The sequence below is a fragment of the Ctenocephalides felis genome, unplaced genomic scaffold (genome assembly GCF_003426905.1).
Source record: "Ctenocephalides felis isolate EL2017-DRISC unplaced genomic scaffold, ASM342690v1 CF-g0.4_SCAFFOLD_03570, whole genome shotgun sequence".
In the NCBI taxonomy this organism is placed as follows: domain Eukaryota; kingdom Metazoa; phylum Arthropoda; class Insecta; order Siphonaptera; family Pulicidae; genus Ctenocephalides; species Ctenocephalides felis.
The window spans coordinates 3,603,219-3,623,862 of NW_020539724.1; the positions used below are offsets into that span (position 1 = coordinate 3,603,219).

A 20,644-nucleotide genomic window follows, 5' to 3' on the forward strand; every position below is an offset into this window, starting at 1 on the left:
GTGAAATAAAGATATCTATATATTTTTATTGAATATAATTTATTATCTTATAATTATTCTTATTATGTACAATTCAATATGTTTAATATCTAATAAATAGTAACTCATCATAATGAAATTAAAGTTAAAATCTATTAATTTTTGCTAGCAGGCGACACCAAAGTGACCAAATTAATCAATTACGAAATACCATCTAATGCAATCCACTCCAAGTCTCGTTTTTCCACAAATTCCTCACTCGTTATTTTATCAAATAATGCAAGCTATAAACAAATGCATTATAATAATAAAATATTAATTACTATATAAGTACTATATTTTATTATTATAAATTTTCACCTGTTTTCTAACATATAAGACTAGTTTTTCGACAACTTCAGGATCAACATATCTCTGCTCAAAAAATCTCCTCCAAATAGCAGCAGCCAAAACCATATCATTTGAACCTAGTGCTTCATCATAACCAATTAAGGCATATTGAAATTGTTGTGACAAAATTTGAATTTGTTCTCTAACACCACGGCTATTGACATTCTACAAAAGAAAATTACATTTCTAATAAGAATGTCAATTTCACTTTCAGGGAACTGAAAAGCTATTCATTTGCTTCTGAATCAAGTTTACCCTAAATTGTTTGGTTCTAGTTGCAACATCAGCCCACAATGCCTCAACAATATCATTTCTCATTTCTCTACCGATACTTCCTTTCTCACATCCTTCAGCCATTGCACGAACTAGCAGCATCCAGACATGAAGTTCGGTTATAAGAAACCATGAATTGAAAGTATCTGGCATCTTACATACTTTAAAAAAATATTCATAATCAATTTTATCTGCTACACTTTCGTACATCAGATAGGATGTAACTTTCCTGCGCTACAACATATAAAAGCAATACTTACACAAAGTCACCTGGATAATGAAATTTCTATAATTCACTAGATTTAAAACAATCTTTTAATAATTGTTGCAAAGTTAAATTATAGGTTTTTTGAATCACTCTTTTGTTGTAATGATTAATAATTTGCTATCAGCATCTTGGGTAAAAAAAAGATTTTAATTGGGAGTGTTAGCAAGTAACCAATCAAAACCAATTTTATATATGTATTATTAATATAAATAAAGGTATAATAGTTTTCTTTTTGAAAATGAAATCGTCTTTAAAAATAAAGCATATTGTTGCAAAGATAAATTATAGGTTTATTGAATCACCATATAATTTATATTTTGTTGTAATGCTCTATAATTTTCTCTTAGCATCATGGATAAATGAAAAATTTATTTGAAAAGTGTTATCAAATAACCAATCAAAACCAATTTGATGTATGTATTGTCTTTAAAAATGAAGTATATTTAGCTTTCTTCATTAAGAAGGTATTCTAGTGTAAAAATTCATAAAAATCGTTTTTTTTAGTTCATATTTTCAAAGTTTAAGTATTTAAGAATATGTGTACCAAAGAATTTTTTAAAACTTATATTAATTTTAAAGATACAGCTGTTTGACCATGATAATCCTCTACTGTTTCCTTCCTTTTGCAAAACTTTAAACACGTTTTTCTCAAAACTGTCTTCTTCAATACGAGGCTCACGATTTCTTGAGTTCTACTGAACCAATTCACTTGAAATTTTCTTTATAGACTTCTTTCTGGCATATACCAGCCTCATCCGCAAACTTATATTATTAATACTTTCAAAAAATTTGCAGAGACTACAGAAAGAAATTGTTCCTATTTGTCCAGTCACTATTTTTCCAGTCAAAATTTATTTCTTAACTTAATCCATGTATATACCATTGCTACATCATTCTAGAATAATAATATTTTTTCTTTTTTCTAATAGAAGGGCTGCAAACGTGGCAACGATTACATGTCAATATTTTGGAACACTACAACAGCTGCTAATTTTCAAAATCATTAACTTATTTACTCTTAAGTTAACTAATTAATTAACTTAACTTAAGTACTCTTGTAACGTTGATTAATTATAAAAAAAAAGTGATCGCCCTTTTTCTACGAGGGTAAAAAAGTAAGTAAAAATGACCTAAAATCATAGACCTTATTCTACATAATATATAAGGAAGTATAAGGTCCTGTTTAAAATTCATTCTTCTACACAAGAATACCCCCTTAAGTGTATAGTTTATAACTCTTAAGTATAAGGTCCTGTCTAAAATTCATTCTTCTACACTAGAATACCCTCTTAAGTGTATAGTTTGTAATTCTTAAGTATAAGGTCCTGTCTAAAATTTATTCTTCTACACTAGAATACCCCCTTAAGTGTATAGTTTGTAATTCTTAAGTATAAGGTCTTATCTAAAATTTATTCTTCTACACTAGAATACCCCCTTAAGTGTATAGCTTGTAATTCTTATCCGTTTGTGTATTCAAATCAATTTTCTTAATAAATTAATGAAAGACTTACCGTTCGTGAAATATCCATCCATCCCATTTTCTTCAAAATTCTTTTTAAAACCCCTTCATCATTTTTTTCTGTATATTTTATACTTGATGTATATATTCCTCTATGTTTAAGCACGACATTATATTCAGGTTTAAAGTCTTGCACTAATTTTAAAGTCGGGCACAAAATTGGCAAACTCTGAATCAATAATTATTAGTTAGTAAAATTATTTTTATAATAGAAATAGAAATATAAAGGCTTACTGGTTTTATACTGAAGTTGCTTATTGGAATAAACGATCTTAACATCTTGATGTTTTGCATAATGATGAATTAATTATATTTGCACAATTAAACTTAAATTAACAACTAAACAATAATATAACTTTATTTGCCTGTCATTTCACTGTATTTACATAATTTATTTATAAAAATAAGTCAAACGCATTCCATAACACATCAAAACATTTTTAGGTTAAGTTATTCCACAGGGCCACAGGGCTGTCAACATAATAAAATGAAATTCATTTTCTTCGATCGACTTTCGGGAGATTTGAAAACTTTAGCTAAAAAAAACGTAATCGTTGCACATTTGATTCCTCTGACATATTCATTGTCTGTATTTTTATTATATTATTCTTTCATAACAACCTATAAATCCATTATGAGCATTTGCTGATTAATAATTTAACAAAAAAATATGAATTATCACGAAGAGCAATGCAACGAAATAGAGGCTTTAGAATCTATTTACTATGGGGACCTGGAAAGTTAGTATGAATTTTAGGTTATATATTATATATCAATATTCATATAAACATAATTATTATTCAGTTCTAGATAAAGAACCTTTTCACAAATTCAAAGTACCTATAAAATCTGAGGAATACACAGCTGAGTCACCTGAAGGATTAGCTTGTTCACTTATATTTACCTACACCAAAACTTATCCTGATACACCTCCAGAAATAGAAATAGAAGATACTGAAAATTTTGAAGATGTTGATGAAAATGAACTTAAACAACATATGTTAGAAGAGGTAATAACATTTTGAGGCAATATTCATAATATTTTAACTGGTGACACATAATTATTTCAGGCAAATAATAATTTAGGTATGGTAATGATTTTTACCTTAGTATCAACCGGTCAAGAATGGCTTAATGTTCAATGGGATAATTTAAAAAAAGAACGTGAAGAAGGAATTATAAGAAAACGAGAAGCAGAAGAAGAAGCAGAAAGAGTAAATCAATATACTATTGTCATTTACTTTGTATTCGAATAATATATTTTAATCCCTATTTCCTTATCTATGCCCTATCTATTGTAGAAAAGATTTGAAGGAACACGTGTGACCGTAGAAACTTTCCTAAAGTGGAGAACAGCCTTTGAATTAGATACAGGCATAACCAGTAAACGAGATAAAGATTTAAAAGACAGTAAAAAACTTACAGGAAAAGAGCTATTCTTAAGAGATACCACTCTTAATGAATCTGATCTCAAATTTCTGGAAGAAGGTATGTAAATTCATCTCTTTTTTTCACATTGAATGTAAATCTAATTTTTATTCTACAGGTGCTGATTTTGTTAAAGTTGATGAATCCCTATTCCAAAATCTTGATGATTTGGATTTAGATGATGACGATGATGATGATGAAGATTATGTACCTGGAGACAGTGATGAATCATAATTTAAGATGCATTTAAAAGATTCAAATAATTTGTTAAACTGTATCATGTCAATCATAAAATATGTTACATTGAACATAAATCTCTTTGAGTTTGCTGCTGTACAATAAGAATATGAACGAAATAATATACTTCAATAATTATGCTTTGAAACAAATATTTTATAATAAATAATTTCATATAAAATGTTTCTAAATGTATTATTTGTTCATCAGTAAACTGTTCATGGCCCACACCTTCTTAATTTGATCTTTTTTTTTAAGCTTTGTTCCAATTTCAATTATATAGTGGCAAACATTCTGCAGTTATACCAGGAGTGTCCATAAGCACAGAATGTGGAGCACAACGCCAGGGATCATTTGTTTGTTGCTGCCAAGAATGTAGTCTCTTCTTCAGTTCTTCAAATGTATCCTATAACAATATAATGAATTTGATATCTGCATTACTAATTTAAGTTCTTATTATGCATTAGTAACCTTTATATCTGGCTTTCCAGCCAAATTCCTCAATTCCTCTGGGTCATGCTTAACATCATACAATTCCCATTCGGGCCTATTATAGTATGATTTAAGATTGCGGTACCATGGTAAAGCATCTTTATCTCTTGTTCGATTCAATATATCCTATGATTTCAAAATTTAACATAGTCTTTCAAAATTTGTTTATAATAATTGTTTTATACCTCAAATGTTGGGGATACATAAAGGTCTTGATCAATGGGAAAAGGTGCTTGATAGTTCAAGTTGTGTATCAATTTATAACGTTTGGTTCTTATTGCTCTCATTGGATAGTACATTGTGACTTCATGATGTGTCTGACTGGCAAATATTGCCTCATTTGGATTCTCAGGAGGTTCTATAAAAAAAATTCAATAGGAACACACATTTATATATGTTTAACACTCAAACAAATACCTTCATTTAACAAATTAAGTAAACTTTTTCCAGTCAAAGTTCTTCCAACATTTACATCATTAGTTTCAAGTCTGCTTACTCCTGGTTCTGAAATATTAAACCAGTCTAGCAGGGTTGGTGTTACATCTAAAAGACTTGCTAATTCATATGTAACCTAAATCACAAAAACATCAGTCATCACAAAGACTTGTTTAGTTTATATGTGAAACCTATGAAGTATTTACTTGATTTCTACGTTTCTGACCAGGGGCTGACATAAACATTGGCTCAGCCATTCCTGAATCATAAAGATTAGTCCTACCACCAGGAACTGGTGGGCCATTATCTGATGTGTAAATTACTAAAGTATCATCAGCATGGCCTGCTTGTTTTAATTCTTCCAAAACCAATCCAACACCTGAAAATGTAACAGTTTAAGTTACTAGAAAGAATAACTAATTATTATAATAATAAATTAATTTATAATAATTATTATAAAATGTCTCTACCTTGATCAAGTCTAGAAATAGTTGTGTATTGAGCAGCTAAATCTCTGCGAGCTGGTTCGGTATCTGGTATATAATAAGGTAATTCCAGCTGATCCCATTGGTAATAAATTGGATGCCAATCTGGGATCACTCCCATACCCTAATAGGATAAATAGATCAAAATTGTGTAATTTTTATTACAATTATTATTCATCTTACTTCTTCTCCAGAGCCCCATCTTTCACAATAACTTCCATATTGTGGAGTAACATGACCACAACGATGAGGATCATGAAAAGCTACATATAAAAGGAATGGCCTGAAAAATAGCAAGAACACTTGTAATAAGAAGTATTATTGAAATCCTGTTGCACCAAAATCATATTTGATAGTCTTACTGTTTTCCATCATTTTGTTTCAGAAACTCTCGTACTAATAATTTAATAAATGTTATGTTACGTCCAACTTGATTAATTGGATGTTGATTCTCTGTTTGTTCGTAGTCAAATTTAAAAACTTCATCTGGACCCACATGTTTCTTTCCAATAATGCCTGGAAAACAATTGCTGTAGTAAAACTAAAATTCTTACAGGTTTTTGAATAACCATGATTGTGGTCACATACAATAAATATATAAAGTACTAAATATATATTATTTACCGGTTCTTATTCCATTCTCTCTCAAAAGATTTGGTAAGCTAGTTATGTTACTGAATGAGTTAAAATGATGTACCCCATGGTGCAATCCATACATTCCATTCTGGTGGCTTGGTTGTCCAGTTAACAAAGAAGCACGACTAAAAAAATAATATAATACAGTATTTACGATTTTTAAAGTTGTATTTGTAAATATTTTACCTTGGAGAACAACTGCTAGACGATGTATATGCATTATTGAAAATCAAACTTTTTTTAGCCAAAGCATCTAGGTTAGGAGTTTGACAAATCTTTTCTCTATAAGCACCAATTTCAAATCCGCCGTCGTCAGCTAAATTAAAATGAAATAATCAAAATTAATAAGTGTAAATGCATTCTCAGTATAAGTGTTGTCATGTAGTTATATTGATATAAAAATTAGTGATAAAACCTCCAGTTAATCATCGATGTACGACAGTGTTTGACACGTCAAGAGACTCGGCTTGTTCAAAAGGAATTTTAAGGGTATGTTATTGAAAATTCACGAACCTAATAATATAACTGCATTTTTAATTGTATTTCCTGATGTTAGCTGTGTTTTGGCTAATATAAAAAACCATGCGAAAAATATATTCAAACAGGTTAAAGTGTACTGCATGGTGAAGAGTTCTAAATGCTTTTTATGTGCTACTTATATATACAACTACCAGCTCATTATTATTTTTTTTTTATATATTATCAACTGGTTCTCAATCCACTTAAATTAGACCAGGCGCTGGCGCGGTTCGAAATAAAAATATAATCAGGGGGAAATATTCTTCATGTTGACCTCCCAAACAATTCGCCGGTTTCCAAAATTTAATTAACCCTGCTAATTTAAATTGGCCCCTGTTAGGAATTCTATACTCCACACTAGGGCTCCAATAATAACACCATAAGTTTGAAGGGGGCGTCAAGGGGACTTAAATCTTCATCTTCAACTGAGGCACCAATTGCGAAAAAATAACACTATAAATTTGAAGGGGGCGTCAAGGGGACTTAAATCTTCATCTTCAACTGGGGCACGAATTGTGAAAAAAAACACCATAAATTTGAAGAGGGCACCGAGGGGTCGTTCAAGTATTATGTAAGCAGGTTTATTACAATTTTTTACCCCCCCCCATCCCCCTTGTCAGCAAAAGTAAGCAAAGCACTTACCCCCTACCTCCATGCTTACGTAAACATTTTGCAATTAATGTAAAAAAATAAAAATACTACCTATGACGTAATCACCATTTAGACTCCCCTGCCCCCCATGTCACCCAAAATAAACAAATCAATAACCCCCCGCCCCCCTATAGTGCTTACGTAATACTTGAACGGCCCCCAAGGGGTTGTGATTTAAATCTCCATGTTCAATTCAAATTTCATGAACGAATTCTAAACTTTTAGGGCTCCAATTGCCCAAGAATAATACCATAAATTTGAATCGGGCGTCAAGGAAGGGGATTTAAATCTTCATCTTCAATTCAAAAACTTATTCCATTAGATGAAAGAATTCTAAACCTCACACAAGGGCTCCAATTGCCAAAAATGACACCATAAATTTTGAAACGACGTCAAGGAAGTGGGATAAACTCCAATAAAAAAACTTATTTCAATATTTGAATGGATTCTAAACCCAAGGGCTCCAATTTTGAATGGGAGGTCAAGGGAATGGGGTTTCAATCCTAATCTTTAATTCAAAAACTTTTTTCAATATATTGGAAGAGGGTGTCTAGAGGGTGGGATTTAAATTTTCATCTCTAACCCAAAACCTTATTTCTATCAAAAAACTTCCTAGTAAATTTTTCGTGCAAACTCCATCCAGCGCCTCGTCTATAAAGAGTGGGATATACACTTTCTAATATAGTTTCTGCAATTACAATCCCTTCCAGGTACCATGGCCTCAAGAGATCAAAAAATAGTTTTATTTGATGTCGACGGAACATTGACCGCTCCGAGATGCGTCATAACTCCCGAAATGGAAAAATTTATTTTGGAAGAAATAAAACCAAAGGCCACAATAGGTCTGGTGGGGGGCTCTGACCTTGAAAAAATGAAGGAACAAATGAATGGAGAAAACGTTTTGAAAAATTTCGATTACGTTTTCCCCGAAAACGGGTTGATTCAGATAAAGAATGGAGTGGAAATTGGACGAGTTTCCATCCAAAAGCACGTCGGAGAAGAGAAGTTACAAGAATTTATTAACTACGTTCTTAAATACATGTCGGAGTTGAAATTGCCTTTTAAACGAGGGACTTTTATAGAATTTCGAGCTGGTATGTTCAATATATGCCCAGTGGGTCGGTCTTGTTCTGTGGAAGAAAGGCGGCAATTTGCTGAGTACGATGCTAAACACAGAGTACGAGTGAAATTTATAGAAGCTCTTCACAAGCAATTTCCAGATTTAGGATTTTCCTTTAGTATAGGGGGCCAAATCAGCTTCGACGCTTTTCCCCGAGGTTGGGATAAAACCTATTGCCTCCAATTCTTGACGGAATTTCCGGAAATCCACTTTTTCGGAGATAAAACGGATAGAGGAGGCAACGATCACGAAATTTATTATCATCCTAAGACTATCGGTCATAAGGTCACTTCTCCAGAAGATACAATGAGCCAATTGAGGAACCTGTTTTGTTAATATCAGCACCTATCTCAAGATCAGAGGTCAGAGGAACATAAACAATGGCCGCTCTAATATATTGATAATACAATTTTAACAAACATAATTTTATGCAAAATATAATATATAAGTTTTAATGCTATTTTATATGGAATCAGGGGTCATAAACGGTGGCCGCTATAATATATTGATAACCCAATTGTACATAATTTTTATCCAAACAAACACAACTTTAATGCAAAATATTTTATAAAACAAGTTCTAATGCTATTTTATATGGAAAGATTTTAAATAAAATATTTAACGTTTATAGTATTTTTTTTTGTTTTTGCATAATTTGTATAATTCCAGGAAAATGTTCTAGATAATTCTTATCTAAAGCATTAATGAGGCGACTGCATATGGTTATCACGTAATTTTGCAATGTTAAGAATGTTTTGGTTATTGTTACAAAAATATATTATCGACCTTCATAAACTGAAAAAACAACTGAATCACTACTTGGCCATTTTTAACTTCCCGAAAGAGAAGTTTATGTTTTCCTGAACCGATTTTGAAAATTTAAAAGACGATGGAAACATTCCAGATCGTACTGTTTAGTTTTTGGTAAAGATCGGTCAAGCGGTTTCTTTGTAAGTTATTGTTGAATTCTTTTACGATAATAAAGTTCATGATCTTATCGAACATCCTAAAATATTAAAAACCAACTAAAAAAGTGGTTAATATAATTACAAATTAATAATAAATTTTAATACATAGATACAAAAATGTGTAATGTTCATCACTTTTTCAAACAAATGAAACACCAAGTTCCAAAAAACAAAAGATGTCAAATATCTTACATTATAATTTCAATTAATTTAGTGAATAGTTAGAAATTTTTAGAAAAAATGTTTAGGAGCGAATCTATGGTTCTTTGCCAATTGTTTATTGCAAAAGAGGCAACTTATCAATCTTTAGCTGAGCTCGGAGAAAAAGGTCTAATTCAATTTAAAGACGTAAGTTCCAGATAAAATAACTTAAATTATATGAATCCTTTAAAAAAAATCGGTTATATACTAGTTGAATGCCGGAGTAAATTCATTTAGAAGAAAATTTGTCCATCAAGTTCGACGATGCGAAGAATTTGAAAGAAAAATACGTTACATGCGGGATGCAATAATAAATGAAAAAATTCCGATTCCGGAATGCACTCCGGAACCAGAAACCCCAGAATTAAAAGTGGCCCCTGTTTACGAGGTGTAAAAAAAATATATTTAAAATTTCCAATATATATAACACATTTTGATTCATAAATCGTGTTACTATAATTCAAATATAATATTTTCAAGGCTGCAATTAATAAGGCTGAAGCCGCCCTAGTTGAATCTACCAACAGCCTTATTGGAATCAAACAAAATTTAATTGAATTACGAGAAATGCAAGCGGTGTTTGATTATGCAAAAGTACGTACAAAGGCATTAAAAAATCCTATATTATCTCTTATTTGAGTTTTATCCTTTAGGATCTTTTTCAAGAACCAATAATAGTTAGAAGATTCACCAATAATTCAAAACGAAACAAATCCAATAGCCGTGATGTAGAAAGTCGCAAAACTACCAAGGAGCAAGTGGGTCATCTTGGATTTATGACTGGTGTCATAAATAAAGATAAAGTATTATCTTTTGAGAAAATCCTCTGGAGGATCTCACGAGGCAATGCTTATATAAAACAAGCTGATGAATCTAGTATTCTGGAAGACCCTATAACTGTAAGTTAAATATAATGGATTCTGTAAGTATATTAAGTTACGAGGATTAATTTTAACTAAAAGTTAAAATAACAGTCTGTGCAGGATTTTCACATAACACACTACAAAAAGTATTGAACCATTTAAAAATCAATACTGGTTTCAAATCAATACAGATTTTTTTTGTTAAGTTATTGCACATGAGTTAAATGCCTGTTAGGTTGGTGTCGTACGTATCTGTCAGAACTTAAAATTTGTTTCGGCGTTTCTCATCAATTTGAGGTTAAAAATGCATTTTGTCAAATGAAAGATTGTAAAAAATGAAATTTCAATAAACTACTTAAGAAATGCATTTTTAAGTATCGTATTTTAAGTAACAGTGAATTATATTGTACATTTTAATGTGTTACGTTACTCAGTAAAGACTAAAACATGTTTTCCATATGTAAACAAACTCACCCTTCCACAGCAATAGAATTTTGTATAACTTGCCACTTCTATAACAAAAGAGAAAAATGTCTAGTAACAGCAGGGGCAAATGTTCTGAAAGTATTTCGTATTATACCGGACGTGGAACCAGGCTCCAAAGAGAAATACTCATATGCACGTCCTCCAAAAATGAGGCTAGAATGCCTGGCATCTTTTCAATTGTTTGGCAATATCATGTCTTTGCAAGCTGTACGCTTATCAGGAAGCCAGACTGATGCACTTCTATTAAGCTTTAGAGAAGCTAAATTGGCTGTTGTGCAAATGGATATGATAACATATTCTTTGAGAACTCTTTCTCTTCATTACTTTGAAGATAGTGATATTAAAAATGGCTGGACAAGTTGTCAACATATTCCAACTGTGAGAGTTGATCCTGATAATCGGTGTGCAGTCATGCTTATCTATGGAAATAAATTGGTTGTATTACCTTTCCATCGAGACAGTCTTTTGGATGAAATGGATACCATGGAAGCAAAGCCAGTACAAAATCCTGTAACTGGCGGAACAAGTAAATGCTCTATTTTAGCCTCATATATGATAGAACTTAAAGAATTAGATGAAAAAATTGATAATGTTATTGATATTCAATTTTTACATGGTTACTATGAACCTACTTTAAATATACTTTATGAACCAGTAAAAACATTTCCTGGCCGGATAGCTGTTCGTACAGACACTTGTTGCATGGCAGCAATAAGTATAAATGTGCAGCAGAGAGTACATCCTATAATTTGGTCTTTGGGAGGTTTACCATATGATTGTTGCCAGATTGTAGCTGTTCCAAAACCCATTGGTGGCTGCTTAGTCTTGGCTGTTAACTCTATGATCTATCTTAATCAATCTGTACCCCCATATGGAGTTAGTGTGAATAACATAGCAGATCATAGCACCAATTTTCCATTGAAGCCTCAAGATAATGTGAAGTTCAGCTTAGAGCGTGCTTGCTGTGTTTTTATATCGCCTGAAAGACTGGTGCTATCTGTAAGCTCTGGTGAGTTGTATGTTGTATCTCTTTTTGCTGATAGTATGCGCTCCGTAAGGGGTTTACATTTTGCAAGAGCTGCATCTAGTGTTTTAACCACTTGTATTTGTGTCGTGGAAGATGGTTACTTGTTTTTGGGTTCTAGACTTGGAAATTCTCTTCTATTAAGATTTACTGAGAAACAACAAAATACAGTAATATCTATAGAAGATGATGAAACTGAAGAAGTCTCAGCAAAGAAGAGAAGATTAGATACTGAAGATCCACAGATGTTCGGGGATTTAGAATTTGAAGTATATGGAACAGAAACTAAAACAGCTATGCAATTAGCTAGTTATGTTTTTGAAGTTTGCGACAGTTTATTAAACATTGGTCCTGTAGGTTCTGTAGCACCTGGAGAACCTGCTGTAACTAATGATGAACTTGCTGGACCGGACCCTGATATTGAATTAGTAACAACATCAGGTCATGGGAAAAATGGGGCCTTGTGTGTTTTGCAAAGATCTGTTAAACAACATATCATTACCACATTTACATTGCAAGGCATAGTGGATATGTGGACTGTAATGAGTGATGATAAAATGACTGAAAATGAAGCAAGTCATGCATTTATGATATTAAGTCATGATACAACAACTATGATTCTTAAAACTGGCAGTGAGATTAATGAAATAGATGATACAGGTTTTCAGACAAGGGCACCGACCGTTTTTGCTGGTAACTTGGGAAATTGCAAATATATTGTACAAGTCACTACAAGAAGTATAAGATTGCTTCAAGGTTCCAGGTTGTTACAAAATATTCCTTTAGATTTAGGATGTTCTATTATACAAGCTTGTACATCTGATCCTTATTTATGCATCTTAAGTGAACAAGGTCAAGTTATTACATTGGCATTGCGTGATGTCAGAGGTGTTGCACGTCTTGTCAATAATAAAAATTCTATTGGAGCTGTACCTAGAGTTTTGTGTATGAGTTTATATAGAGATATAAGTGGAATGTTTACTAATACTCTGAGTGATTATGATGATTTCAGTAGTGCACCAACTTTTCAGAGCAGAAGGACCAATAAAAAGCCAAGTATGAAACCAGAAAATGAAGATGATTTATTATATGCTGATGCCAGTAAATATGAGTTGCCCACATTGGCAGATATGGCCCAGCATATGCCTGCTTCGTCTTCAATTGATACATCATGGTGGAGAAAACATTTGCAAGAAGTGAAACCTTCATATTGGTTGTTTGTAGTTCGAGACACTGGAAATTTAGAAATATACTCTATGCCTGATTTACGTTTAAATTTTCTCATTCGACATGCAGCTCAAGGTTTAAAAATGTTAGTAGATTCAATGGAATCAGTTCCATTGATCAAGGATGTAGTAACATTTCAAGAACAATCATTTGGCAGCACAGTTTTAGATTATGGAATCAAGGAGATATTGATGGTTGCTTTAGGTAATCATGGCAGCAGACCAACATTGATAATCAGATTGGATCATGAAATTTTATTGTACCACGTTTATAAATATCCCAAAGGAAATTTGAAGCTTAGATTCCGAAAAATTAATCATGCTATAATATTACCAAAACCGGTAGAAATAGAGACCAAAATTGATGCTGAAGATATGTACAGTAGATCTAAGCAGTATTTAACAAAAATGCGGTATTTTAGTAATATTGCTGGATATAATGGAGTCTTTTTATCTGGCGTAAACCCCACTTGGCTATTTTTAACAGCCAGAGGAGAAGTTAGAACACATCCCATGTCCAGTGATGGTGCTATAGAAACTTTGGCTGCATTTAACAATGTGAATTGTCCAAATGGGTTTGTGTATCTCAATTCAAAATCAGAACTTAGAATTTGTATTTTACCCACTCATATATCATATGATGCTCCATGGCCTGTTAGAAAAGTTCCTTTACGATGTACAGCACATTTTGTTGTATACAATTTGGAATCCAAGACATATTGTGTTGTTACTAGTCAGAGTCAACCTTCACAATCATATTATAAATTCAATGGTGAAGACAAAGAATTATCTGAAGAAAACAAGGGTGAAAGATTTTTATACCCTATGCAAGAAAAATTCAGTATGTGCCTATTTTCACCAGTTAGTTGGGAAGTAATACCAAATACAAAAACTGATCTTGATGACTGGGAACATGTTACTTGTTTGAAAAACGTAGCACTGGCTTATGAAGGTACAACATCAGGTCTCAAAGGATATATAGCTCTAGGTTCCAATTATAATTACAGTGAAGATATTACATCCAGAGGGCGTATTTTAATCTACGATATTATAGAAGTCGTTCCGGAACCTGGTCAACCTCTAACCAAAAATCGTTTTAAATTGGTATATTCCAAGGATCAAAAGGGACCGGTTACTGCAATAACCCAAGTTCTTGGTTTTCTTGTATCAGCTGTTGGCCAAAAAATATATTTATGGCAACTTAAAGACAATGACTTGGTTGGTGTTGCTTTTATAGACACCCAAATCTACATACATCAGATGCTTAGTATAAAAAGTCTTATTTTAGTAGCAGACGTGTATAAATCTATAAGTTTGCTACGGTTTCAAGATGAATTCAGGACTCTGTCATTGGTAAGCAGAGATTATAGACCTACTGAAGTTTTTAGTATAGAATACTTAGTAGACAATTCAACATTGGGATTCCTTGTTTCTGATGTAGATAAAAATTTAGTGACTTACATGTATCAACCAGAATCACGTGAATCTTGCGGCGGCCAAAAGCTTTTAAGAAAAGCTGATTACCACTTAGGCCAGCACGTGAACGCATTTTTCAGGATACGATGCAAAATCGCGGATGGCATCGATTCGCGAAAACATTTCTCAGGATCGGATAGAAGGCACATTACAATGTTTGCAACATTAGATGGTGGTCTGGGATATGTGATGCCACTTCCAGAAAAATGTTATAGAAGGCTCTTTCTTCTACAAAATGCTATGATGACGCAAACCCAACAATTAGCAGGTCTTAATCCGAAAGCTTATCGAACTTACAAATCGTCCAGGAAACTTCATGCAAATCCAGCCAGGTGTATTATTGATGGAGATTTAGTAACTTCGTATGTGAATTTGACGGCTAGCGATAAATTAGAAGTCGCTAAGAAAATAGGCTCAAAAATGGAAGATATTTTATATGACTTATCAGATATAGACAGAATGACTGCACATTTTTAGATTTGTTTTTTGTTAACAGTAATTATTAATTTAGGTGAATACTGATTTAGTTAAGTGTGGAACTGTTACAATTAATATGCAGGAAATATCGAGTTGCAACTAATTATAAAATTTATTTAAGATTTTGAGAAATATGTGTGTACATTCAAATGTATCAGACCATATAGAATGATAAGAAGTTGAGTTATAAAATAATGTAAAATGATGAATGAAGCATTATAATATATTACTGTAAATAAATAGTTTTTATACATTCGAATTTGATTTTTAATATTTATAACTTAGTAGATAGTGGATACACTACCAAATTATTGATTATTAATATTTTGATAAAAAAAATTGATCAAATTGATTTTCTAAAAATTAATCATAATTATTTTTTATAATTTAAATATTGTCACAAGACCAGGAATTCTACCATCATACAAAAACTAATCAGCACGATTCCCAACTGATATCTTTCAAATATTTTTAAATTTTAAAAATCGAATAGATTAAAATTTTAAAAATAAAATTGTTTTATTTTTATTAAGGGAAATAGCATAGAAAAAGTTGCATTTGTTGTATTTTCACAAGGAGAAGCTCTCAAAGACAGAATTTCAAAATTGTGTGCTGGATATCATGTTAAATTATTTAATTGTCCAACAAGCAAAGAAGAAATAACGCAACTTTTCAATACCGCAACAGCTCACATAGGAGAACTCCAAATGGTAAATAAAATAATTTAATTAAATAAAATAAATCATGAAAGTAACTCGTTTTATAAAAGGTATTAAGAAGATCAACAGATTTTCGAGAAAACATGCTCGTTCGAATATCAAAAAATCTTCAGAGGTGGTCAATTAGAGTGATGAAAATGAAAGCAATTTATTTCACAATGAATAAGTTCAATGTTGATGTAACGGACAAATGTTATGTAGCCGAATGTTGGATACCAGTGATATATTTACCAAAAGTTCAAAGGGCTTTAGTCAAAGGATCGGTATGAAAGAAGAAGCATTTTTGGTAAAAAAGTTTTATAATATAAATATTTATATCATAAAACTTTTTTCACTGTTTATAGAAATTCAGTTCATCTATAAATTCAATATTAAACTTAGTCGAAACTAAAGAAAAACCACCTACATTCATAAAAACCAATAAATTTACCAGAGGGTTTCAAATAATAATGGATGCTTATGGAACAGGCAGCTACCGGGAAGTAAATCCAGGTTTAAAATAATTATTTGATAAAAAGTTTTGTATCAAAATAATAAAATTAATTGATTATTTAAGCTTTGCCTGCTATCATAAGCTTCCCATTTCTTTTTGCAATAATGTTTGGAGATATCGGACATGGCCTATTGATGGTTTTAGCAGCTTTATTCTTAATAAGACAAGAACGCGTTTTTCAAGTAAGTTATATCAAAATAATATCTAGTACTTACAGATTTAATATGTAATGTATTTTTGCATTGTTCATAAATAGATAAAAAATCCTTCGAGTGAAATTTATTGCATAATGTACGGCGGTCGTTATATAATTTTGCTAATGGGCCTATTTTCAATTTTCACTGGATTGATATACAACGATTTCTTTTCAAAATCTTTAAATCTGGTTGGATCTCGATGGGTTGTTGATATACCTAAAACAGAAATAGTGCGGCACCATACGCTAACTTTGGATCCGAAAACAAACGCTTATGTTAATCCGTATCCTTTTGGAATTGATCCAGTTTGGATGGTAATTATATATAATGTTCAAATACATGATGTTAATATATATATATATATATATATATATATATATATATCCAACTTTGTAGCTTGCTTCTAACAAAATAATATTTATGAACTCGTATAAAATGAAAATGTCTATAATAATTGGAATAATACATATGCTATACGGCGTTTTCAATGGAATAATCAACCATATGTATGTATCTCACATATAACTATAAATATCAAATATTTATTTGAATGTAATTCTTATTATTTTAGTCATCTTCGTCAAAAGTACAAGATATTCCTAGAATTTTTGCCACAAATGGTATTTCTATCTTCTCTATTCGTTTATTTAGCGATAATGATTATAATGAAATGGTTTCTATACAGCTCTAAAACTGATGGTAATTTATTTACTAAATTATTATTATTTATAAAATTAAATACTATTTTCATCATTTATCCAATGGCAAAATTTAGTTAATGGTATAATATATAGAATTTAATTCAAATAAAATATGTAATAAATATGATAAATAAAATAGATATCCGTTGGTCTACGAATTGTGCACCTAGTATCCTCATACTTTTCATAAACATGGTTTTGTTCAAAACAACTCCACCAGATTCTCAATGCATCAGTTACTATATGTATAAACATCAACCAGAGGTTCAAGAATATTTGATGTACATTGCCTTAAGTTGTATTCCCATAATGCTCTTTGGAAAACCATTTTACTTATTATGTACTAGGAATAACAAGGTAACTAACTTATATCGAATAAAGTAACAAAATTTCATGTTCTTGTGCAAGTCAGTGCAAAAGAGTTGTTTCTGCCAATAGTAAAAGTAAACTTTTGCTTACTTGCATTTAATCAATGAAACTTCAAACAAAATAAAGAAGAAATCAATCAAGTGTTTTTTATATTAGAAAAATCGTGCTCAAGATGATGTTATTATACTCCATGAAGATATTATTATTGTAAATGATGATAATGCAGAAAATACAAGATTTGATGCAGTTCACAGAAATTTAGATTTTCGTTTACGAGAAGGTTATTGGGAAGAAGAAATGCCAGAACAAGTTGTGAACTATGATGTAAGTAGTGATGAAGATGACATGCGTTATAAGAAAAAAGAAGATATATTTAAAGGAGAAGGACTTAGTCCAAAACAAAATGGTAATAGTAATAGAGTTTATTGCTTGTATTACCAAAATATTACATAATATTTGCAAATAATTTTCAGAAGAAGAAAAAGGCCCAATATCAGAAATATTCATTAACACTGCTATTCATACAGTAGAATATGTTTTAAATTGTGTATCACATACAGCTTCTTATTTGAGACTTTGGGCTTTGTCTTTAGCACATTCACGTAAGCTTAACTTTTAATATTACTTTTTACAAATAATATATTTCAAGTATTTTTCAGAACTTTCAGAAGTATTATGGAGTCTTATGGCAATAGCATTGAAAATGCAAAGTTGGTATGGTTCTGTAATGCTATACTTCATGTTTGGCATTTGGTCAACTTTCACCATTTCAATTCTTGTACTAATGGAAGGCTTATCTGCTTTTTTACATACTTTACGTCTGCATTGGTAATATGGTGCTTTGAGTGATGGAAACAATCATGCAATTTAATATATTATTATCGTGTATGTTTCAGGGTTGAATTTATGAGTAAATTTTATACTGGAGCTGGTTACCGTTTTGAACCCTTTTGTTTTCGAACAATTTTGGATGATCAAGAAACATGTTAACACAAATTTTTATTACAAAAGCAACGCCTTTCACAAAGTATCGTAACAAACAACTTAAACTAATCAAACAATTCATACATTTATAAGCTCTTAATATAAAAATATTATAAAAATGTACCTGATGGGGGCAAAATTATGGTTTCTTCTTCCCTTGGCCCACTGGACATAATTCTTTATTAAGACAACCACTACAATTAGGTTTGATTGGTTTGCAAATAGTTTGACCTAGACCAACCATCCAAGTATTGACATCAGCCCAATATTCTTTGGGTAACCAGGATTCTAAAGCAACTCTAGTCTCTTCTGGTGTTTTAGTGGGTTTCTTTACCCATCCCATTCTGTTAGAAATTCTATGCACATGAGTATCAACACCTAAAATTATGTAAATTCGAACGTAAATTACTAAAATTTATATTAATAATATATCTATTATAAAAAGATACTAACCAATCCCAGTTGTTTCATTCCAAGCAACCTGCATGCAAATGTGGGCCATTTTAGGTCCTACACCAGGCAATTTACATAAATCTACTGAAGTTTTCGGAATATCACAATTATATTTATCTTTCAGAATTTCCACAGCTAATTTAATATGTTTAGCTTTAGTCTATTATAAATGAATAATAATAAGCAACATTTGTTATCATAATCTCCATGAATATGCAACTGTACCTTACTTTGTAAAAACTAACAGGGCGTAACAACTCAGCCAAATCTTTTTCATCAATATTTCTTATCACATCAACAGTCAGACCTCCAGGTAATTTAATAAGTTTTTGCATAACATCGTAATTAACTTGATCTTTTGTTTGGCTTGATAGCATAAGGGCAATGAGGAAATGAAATCGCTTTATCTAAAAAAAAGATTTTTTTAACTTAATTTATAGTAATTATAAATTTAAACAACATACTATTGGTTCAGCATTTAAATCAGCAGCCATATGACATCCCATTGTATCCACCGGAGCGCCTTTCTTTTCACGCATTTTTTCCAAATTTTGTAATGCTTCTTTCCAATTTTGAGGTTCCCAAGTTGCAATAAAATTGCTCTGTGGAAATACAATAATAACAATTAATATAATAGGTAATAAAAGAGACAATAACAGTTTAAACTTTTTAGTTTGTTAAAATACTGTTAATTATATTATTTATGATCTTAAAAACAAAAAGTTCAAAATTTAACTTAAGCTTCTGTAGTTCTTAAATAAATTGTTAATGCTATTATGCTATGTTATGCTAATAAAAGTATAAGTAAAACCTTTTTGCTTTCAGTGACGTCTCCTTCCTTTTTTGGGCTCTCTAGTTCTACTTTAACATGAGGTCTTTTCAAAGCCTTTTTATTATCCTGAACTGGTGAAACAGTTTTTTCATCAATCTCATTTTTAACATATAGAATCTCTGTCTTAGGTTGATCAGCAATATTTGGCTCAATATTTATATTTTCAGTTTTCTCTTGGCTTTCAATCTTTGGCTGATCAGCAATATCTTGCTCAATATTTTTATTTTCAGTTTTTATTTGACTTTCAATTTTTGATCCTGTATTATTTCTAAATTTTTGTAAAACCGAAATAGTTGCCTCATGCTCCTGAAAACATTAATCGAAAATTATCACCCATCATTTGAATAAGTAGATGTAAATAATAAGTTCATGTAATTTACCTTAGGATCAGTATCATTTTGATTTGATTTTTTAGTCACTTTAGGCTTGCGTGGCTTGCCCATTTTGAAGTAATTAATACTATAAATACTAAAATATTTTGAACTTAAAACACAAGAACGTTGTAACATATATAATTACTAAATATTCACCATGCACGTTTGTAGAAATCGTTAAACTGACAAATGTCAATTTGACATTGAAGATTGAAAGGTGACCCAGTGCCATCTAGTGTTGAAAAGCCACATCTTAATCAGCAAAGAAACCCACCAATAGTTCTAATAGAAGTCTTATTGGAAATCTATTGTGGTGGATACTTCTTATTGGTTCAATATTTATCAATGAGTAAATGAACTTCATGGATA

The 20,644-nt window shown here is 31.1% G+C and overlaps 6 protein-coding genes across 8 annotated transcripts; 3 read left to right on the forward strand and 3 right to left on the reverse strand.

Moving 5' to 3' along the window:
* Window positions 1–144: 144 nt before the first annotated feature.
* On the reverse strand, window positions 145–2,844 carry LOC113383284 (ubiquinol-cytochrome-c reductase complex assembly factor 1-like). Its single transcript, XM_026621545.1, has 5 exons — window positions 2,664–2,844; window positions 2,422–2,598; window positions 625–876; window positions 340–534; window positions 145–263 (listed from the first exon to the last, which is right to left on the reverse strand). Exons 1-5 carry the CDS (start codon window positions 2,721–2,723, stop codon window positions 180–182), a joined length of 768 nt encoding a protein of 255 aa, XP_026477330.1. The 5' UTR covers window positions 2,724–2,844; the 3' UTR covers window positions 145–179.
* Window positions 2,845–2,974: 130 nt separating this feature from the next.
* On the forward strand, window positions 2,975–4,216 carry LOC113383799 (RWD domain-containing protein 1-like). The gene is made up of 5 exons (XM_026622050.1): window positions 2,975–3,169; window positions 3,234–3,439; window positions 3,500–3,643; window positions 3,731–3,917; window positions 3,976–4,216. Exons 1-5 carry the CDS (start codon window positions 3,100–3,102, stop codon window positions 4,089–4,091), a joined length of 723 nt encoding a protein of 240 aa, XP_026477835.1. The 5' UTR covers window positions 2,975–3,099; the 3' UTR covers window positions 4,092–4,216.
* A 25-nt stretch (window positions 4,217–4,241) lies between these two features.
* On the reverse strand, window positions 4,242–6,767 carry LOC113383796 (N-sulphoglucosamine sulphohydrolase-like). Its single transcript, XM_026622046.1, has 11 exons — window positions 6,656–6,767; window positions 6,329–6,458; window positions 6,131–6,267; window positions 5,869–6,022; window positions 5,690–5,789; window positions 5,492–5,630; window positions 5,228–5,400; window positions 5,004–5,157; window positions 4,772–4,944; window positions 4,566–4,712; window positions 4,242–4,500 (listed from the first exon to the last, which is right to left on the reverse strand). The coding sequence occupies exons 1-11, from the start codon at window positions 6,762–6,764 to the stop codon at window positions 4,366–4,368; spliced, it is 1,551 nt and encodes a 516-aa protein (XP_026477831.1). The 5' UTR covers window positions 6,765–6,767; the 3' UTR covers window positions 4,242–4,365.
* On the reverse strand, window positions 6,344–20,426 carry LOC113383797 (endonuclease III-like protein 1). Of its 2 annotated transcripts, none has more exons than XM_026622048.1 (7): window positions 20,282–20,426; window positions 19,881–20,207; window positions 19,534–19,671; window positions 19,300–19,476; window positions 19,070–19,229; window positions 18,741–18,994; window positions 6,344–6,458 (listed from the first exon to the last, which is right to left on the reverse strand). In XM_026622048.1, the coding sequence occupies exons 1-6, from the start codon at window positions 20,408–20,410 to the stop codon at window positions 18,756–18,758; spliced, it is 1,170 nt and encodes a 389-aa protein (XP_026477833.1). In that variant the 5' UTR covers window positions 20,411–20,426; the 3' UTR covers window positions 6,344–6,458; window positions 18,741–18,755. The 2 variants fall into 2 exon arrangements, with proteins under 2 accessions (XP_026477833.1, XP_026477832.1); XM_026622047.1 differs by lacking the exon at window positions 6,344–6,458 and adding an exon at window positions 16,661–16,778.
* LOC113383798 (probable phosphomannomutase) lies at window positions 6,483–9,026 on the forward strand. The gene is made up of 2 exons (XM_026622049.1): window positions 6,483–6,631; window positions 8,023–9,026. The coding sequence occupies exon 2, from the start codon at window positions 8,028–8,030 to the stop codon at window positions 8,766–8,768; it is 741 nt and encodes a 246-aa protein (XP_026477834.1). The 5' UTR covers window positions 6,483–6,631; window positions 8,023–8,027; the 3' UTR covers window positions 8,769–9,026.
* LOC113383794 (cleavage and polyadenylation specificity factor subunit 1-like) lies at window positions 10,749–15,307 on the forward strand. 2 transcript variants are annotated; one of them, XM_026622045.1, is made up of 2 exons: window positions 10,749–11,631; window positions 11,737–15,307. In XM_026622045.1, exons 1-2 carry the CDS (start codon window positions 10,912–10,914, stop codon window positions 15,151–15,153), a joined length of 4,137 nt encoding a protein of 1,378 aa, XP_026477830.1. In that variant the 5' UTR covers window positions 10,749–10,911; the 3' UTR covers window positions 15,154–15,307. The 2 variants fall into 2 exon arrangements, with proteins under 2 accessions (XP_026477830.1, XP_026477829.1); XM_026622044.1 differs by having other exon boundaries at window positions 10,749–15,307.
* Window positions 20,427–20,644: the final 218 nt, after the last annotated feature.

Bases quoted from the DNA above. Each gene is read 5' to 3' on its own strand.
- LOC113383797 (XM_026622048.1), bottom strand. From the start codon at position 20,410: ATGTTACAACGTTCTTGTGTTTTAAGTTCAAAATATTTTAGTATTTAT. The intron at 19,672-19,880 runs GTTTTACTTATA...GTATTTCCACAG, and splicing joins ACGTCACTGAAAGCAAAAAG to AGCAATTTTATTGCAACTTG. The intron at 19,477-19,533 runs GTATGTTGTTTA...TCTTTTTTTTAG, and splicing joins ATTTAAATGCTGAACCAATA to ATAAAGCGATTTCATTTCCT.
- LOC113383796 (XM_026622046.1), bottom strand. From the start codon at position 6,764: ATGCAGTACACTTTAACCTGTTTGAATATATTTTTCGCATGGTTTTTT. The intron at 5,790-5,868 runs GTAAGACTATCA...GCTATTTTTCAG, and splicing joins AAACAAAATGATGGAAAACA to GCCATTCCTTTTATATGTAG. The intron at 4,945-5,003 runs GTATTTGTTTGA...TTTTTTTTATAG, and splicing joins ACTTAATTTGTTAAATGAAG to AACCTCCTGAGAATCCAAAT.
- LOC113383799 (XM_026622050.1), top strand. From the start codon at position 3,100: ATGAATTATCACGAAGAGCAATGCAACGAAATAGAGGCTTTAGAATCT. The intron at 3,440-3,499 runs GTAATAACATTT...TAATTATTTCAG, and splicing joins AACAACATATGTTAGAAGAG to GCAAATAATAATTTAGGTAT. The intron at 3,644-3,730 runs GTAAATCAATAT...TATCTATTGTAG, and splicing joins CAGAAGAAGAAGCAGAAAGA to AAAAGATTTGAAGGAACACG.
- LOC113383794 (XM_026622044.1), top strand. From the start codon at position 10,912: ATGTTTTCCATATGTAAACAAACTCACCCTTCCACAGCAATAGAATTT.
- LOC113383798 (XM_026622049.1), top strand. From the start codon at position 8,028: ATGGCCTCAAGAGATCAAAAAATAGTTTTATTTGATGTCGACGGAACA.
- LOC113383284 (XM_026621545.1), bottom strand. From the start codon at position 2,723: ATGCAAAACATCAAGATGTTAAGATCGTTTATTCCAATAAGCAACTTC. The intron at 877-2,421 runs GTAAGTCTTTCA...TATATGTTGTAG, and splicing joins GGATGGATATTTCACGAACG to CGCAGGAAAGTTACATCCTA. The intron at 535-624 runs GTAAACTTGATT...TTTCTTTTGTAG, and splicing joins CTAGAACCAAACAATTTAGG to AATGTCAATAGCCGTGGTGT.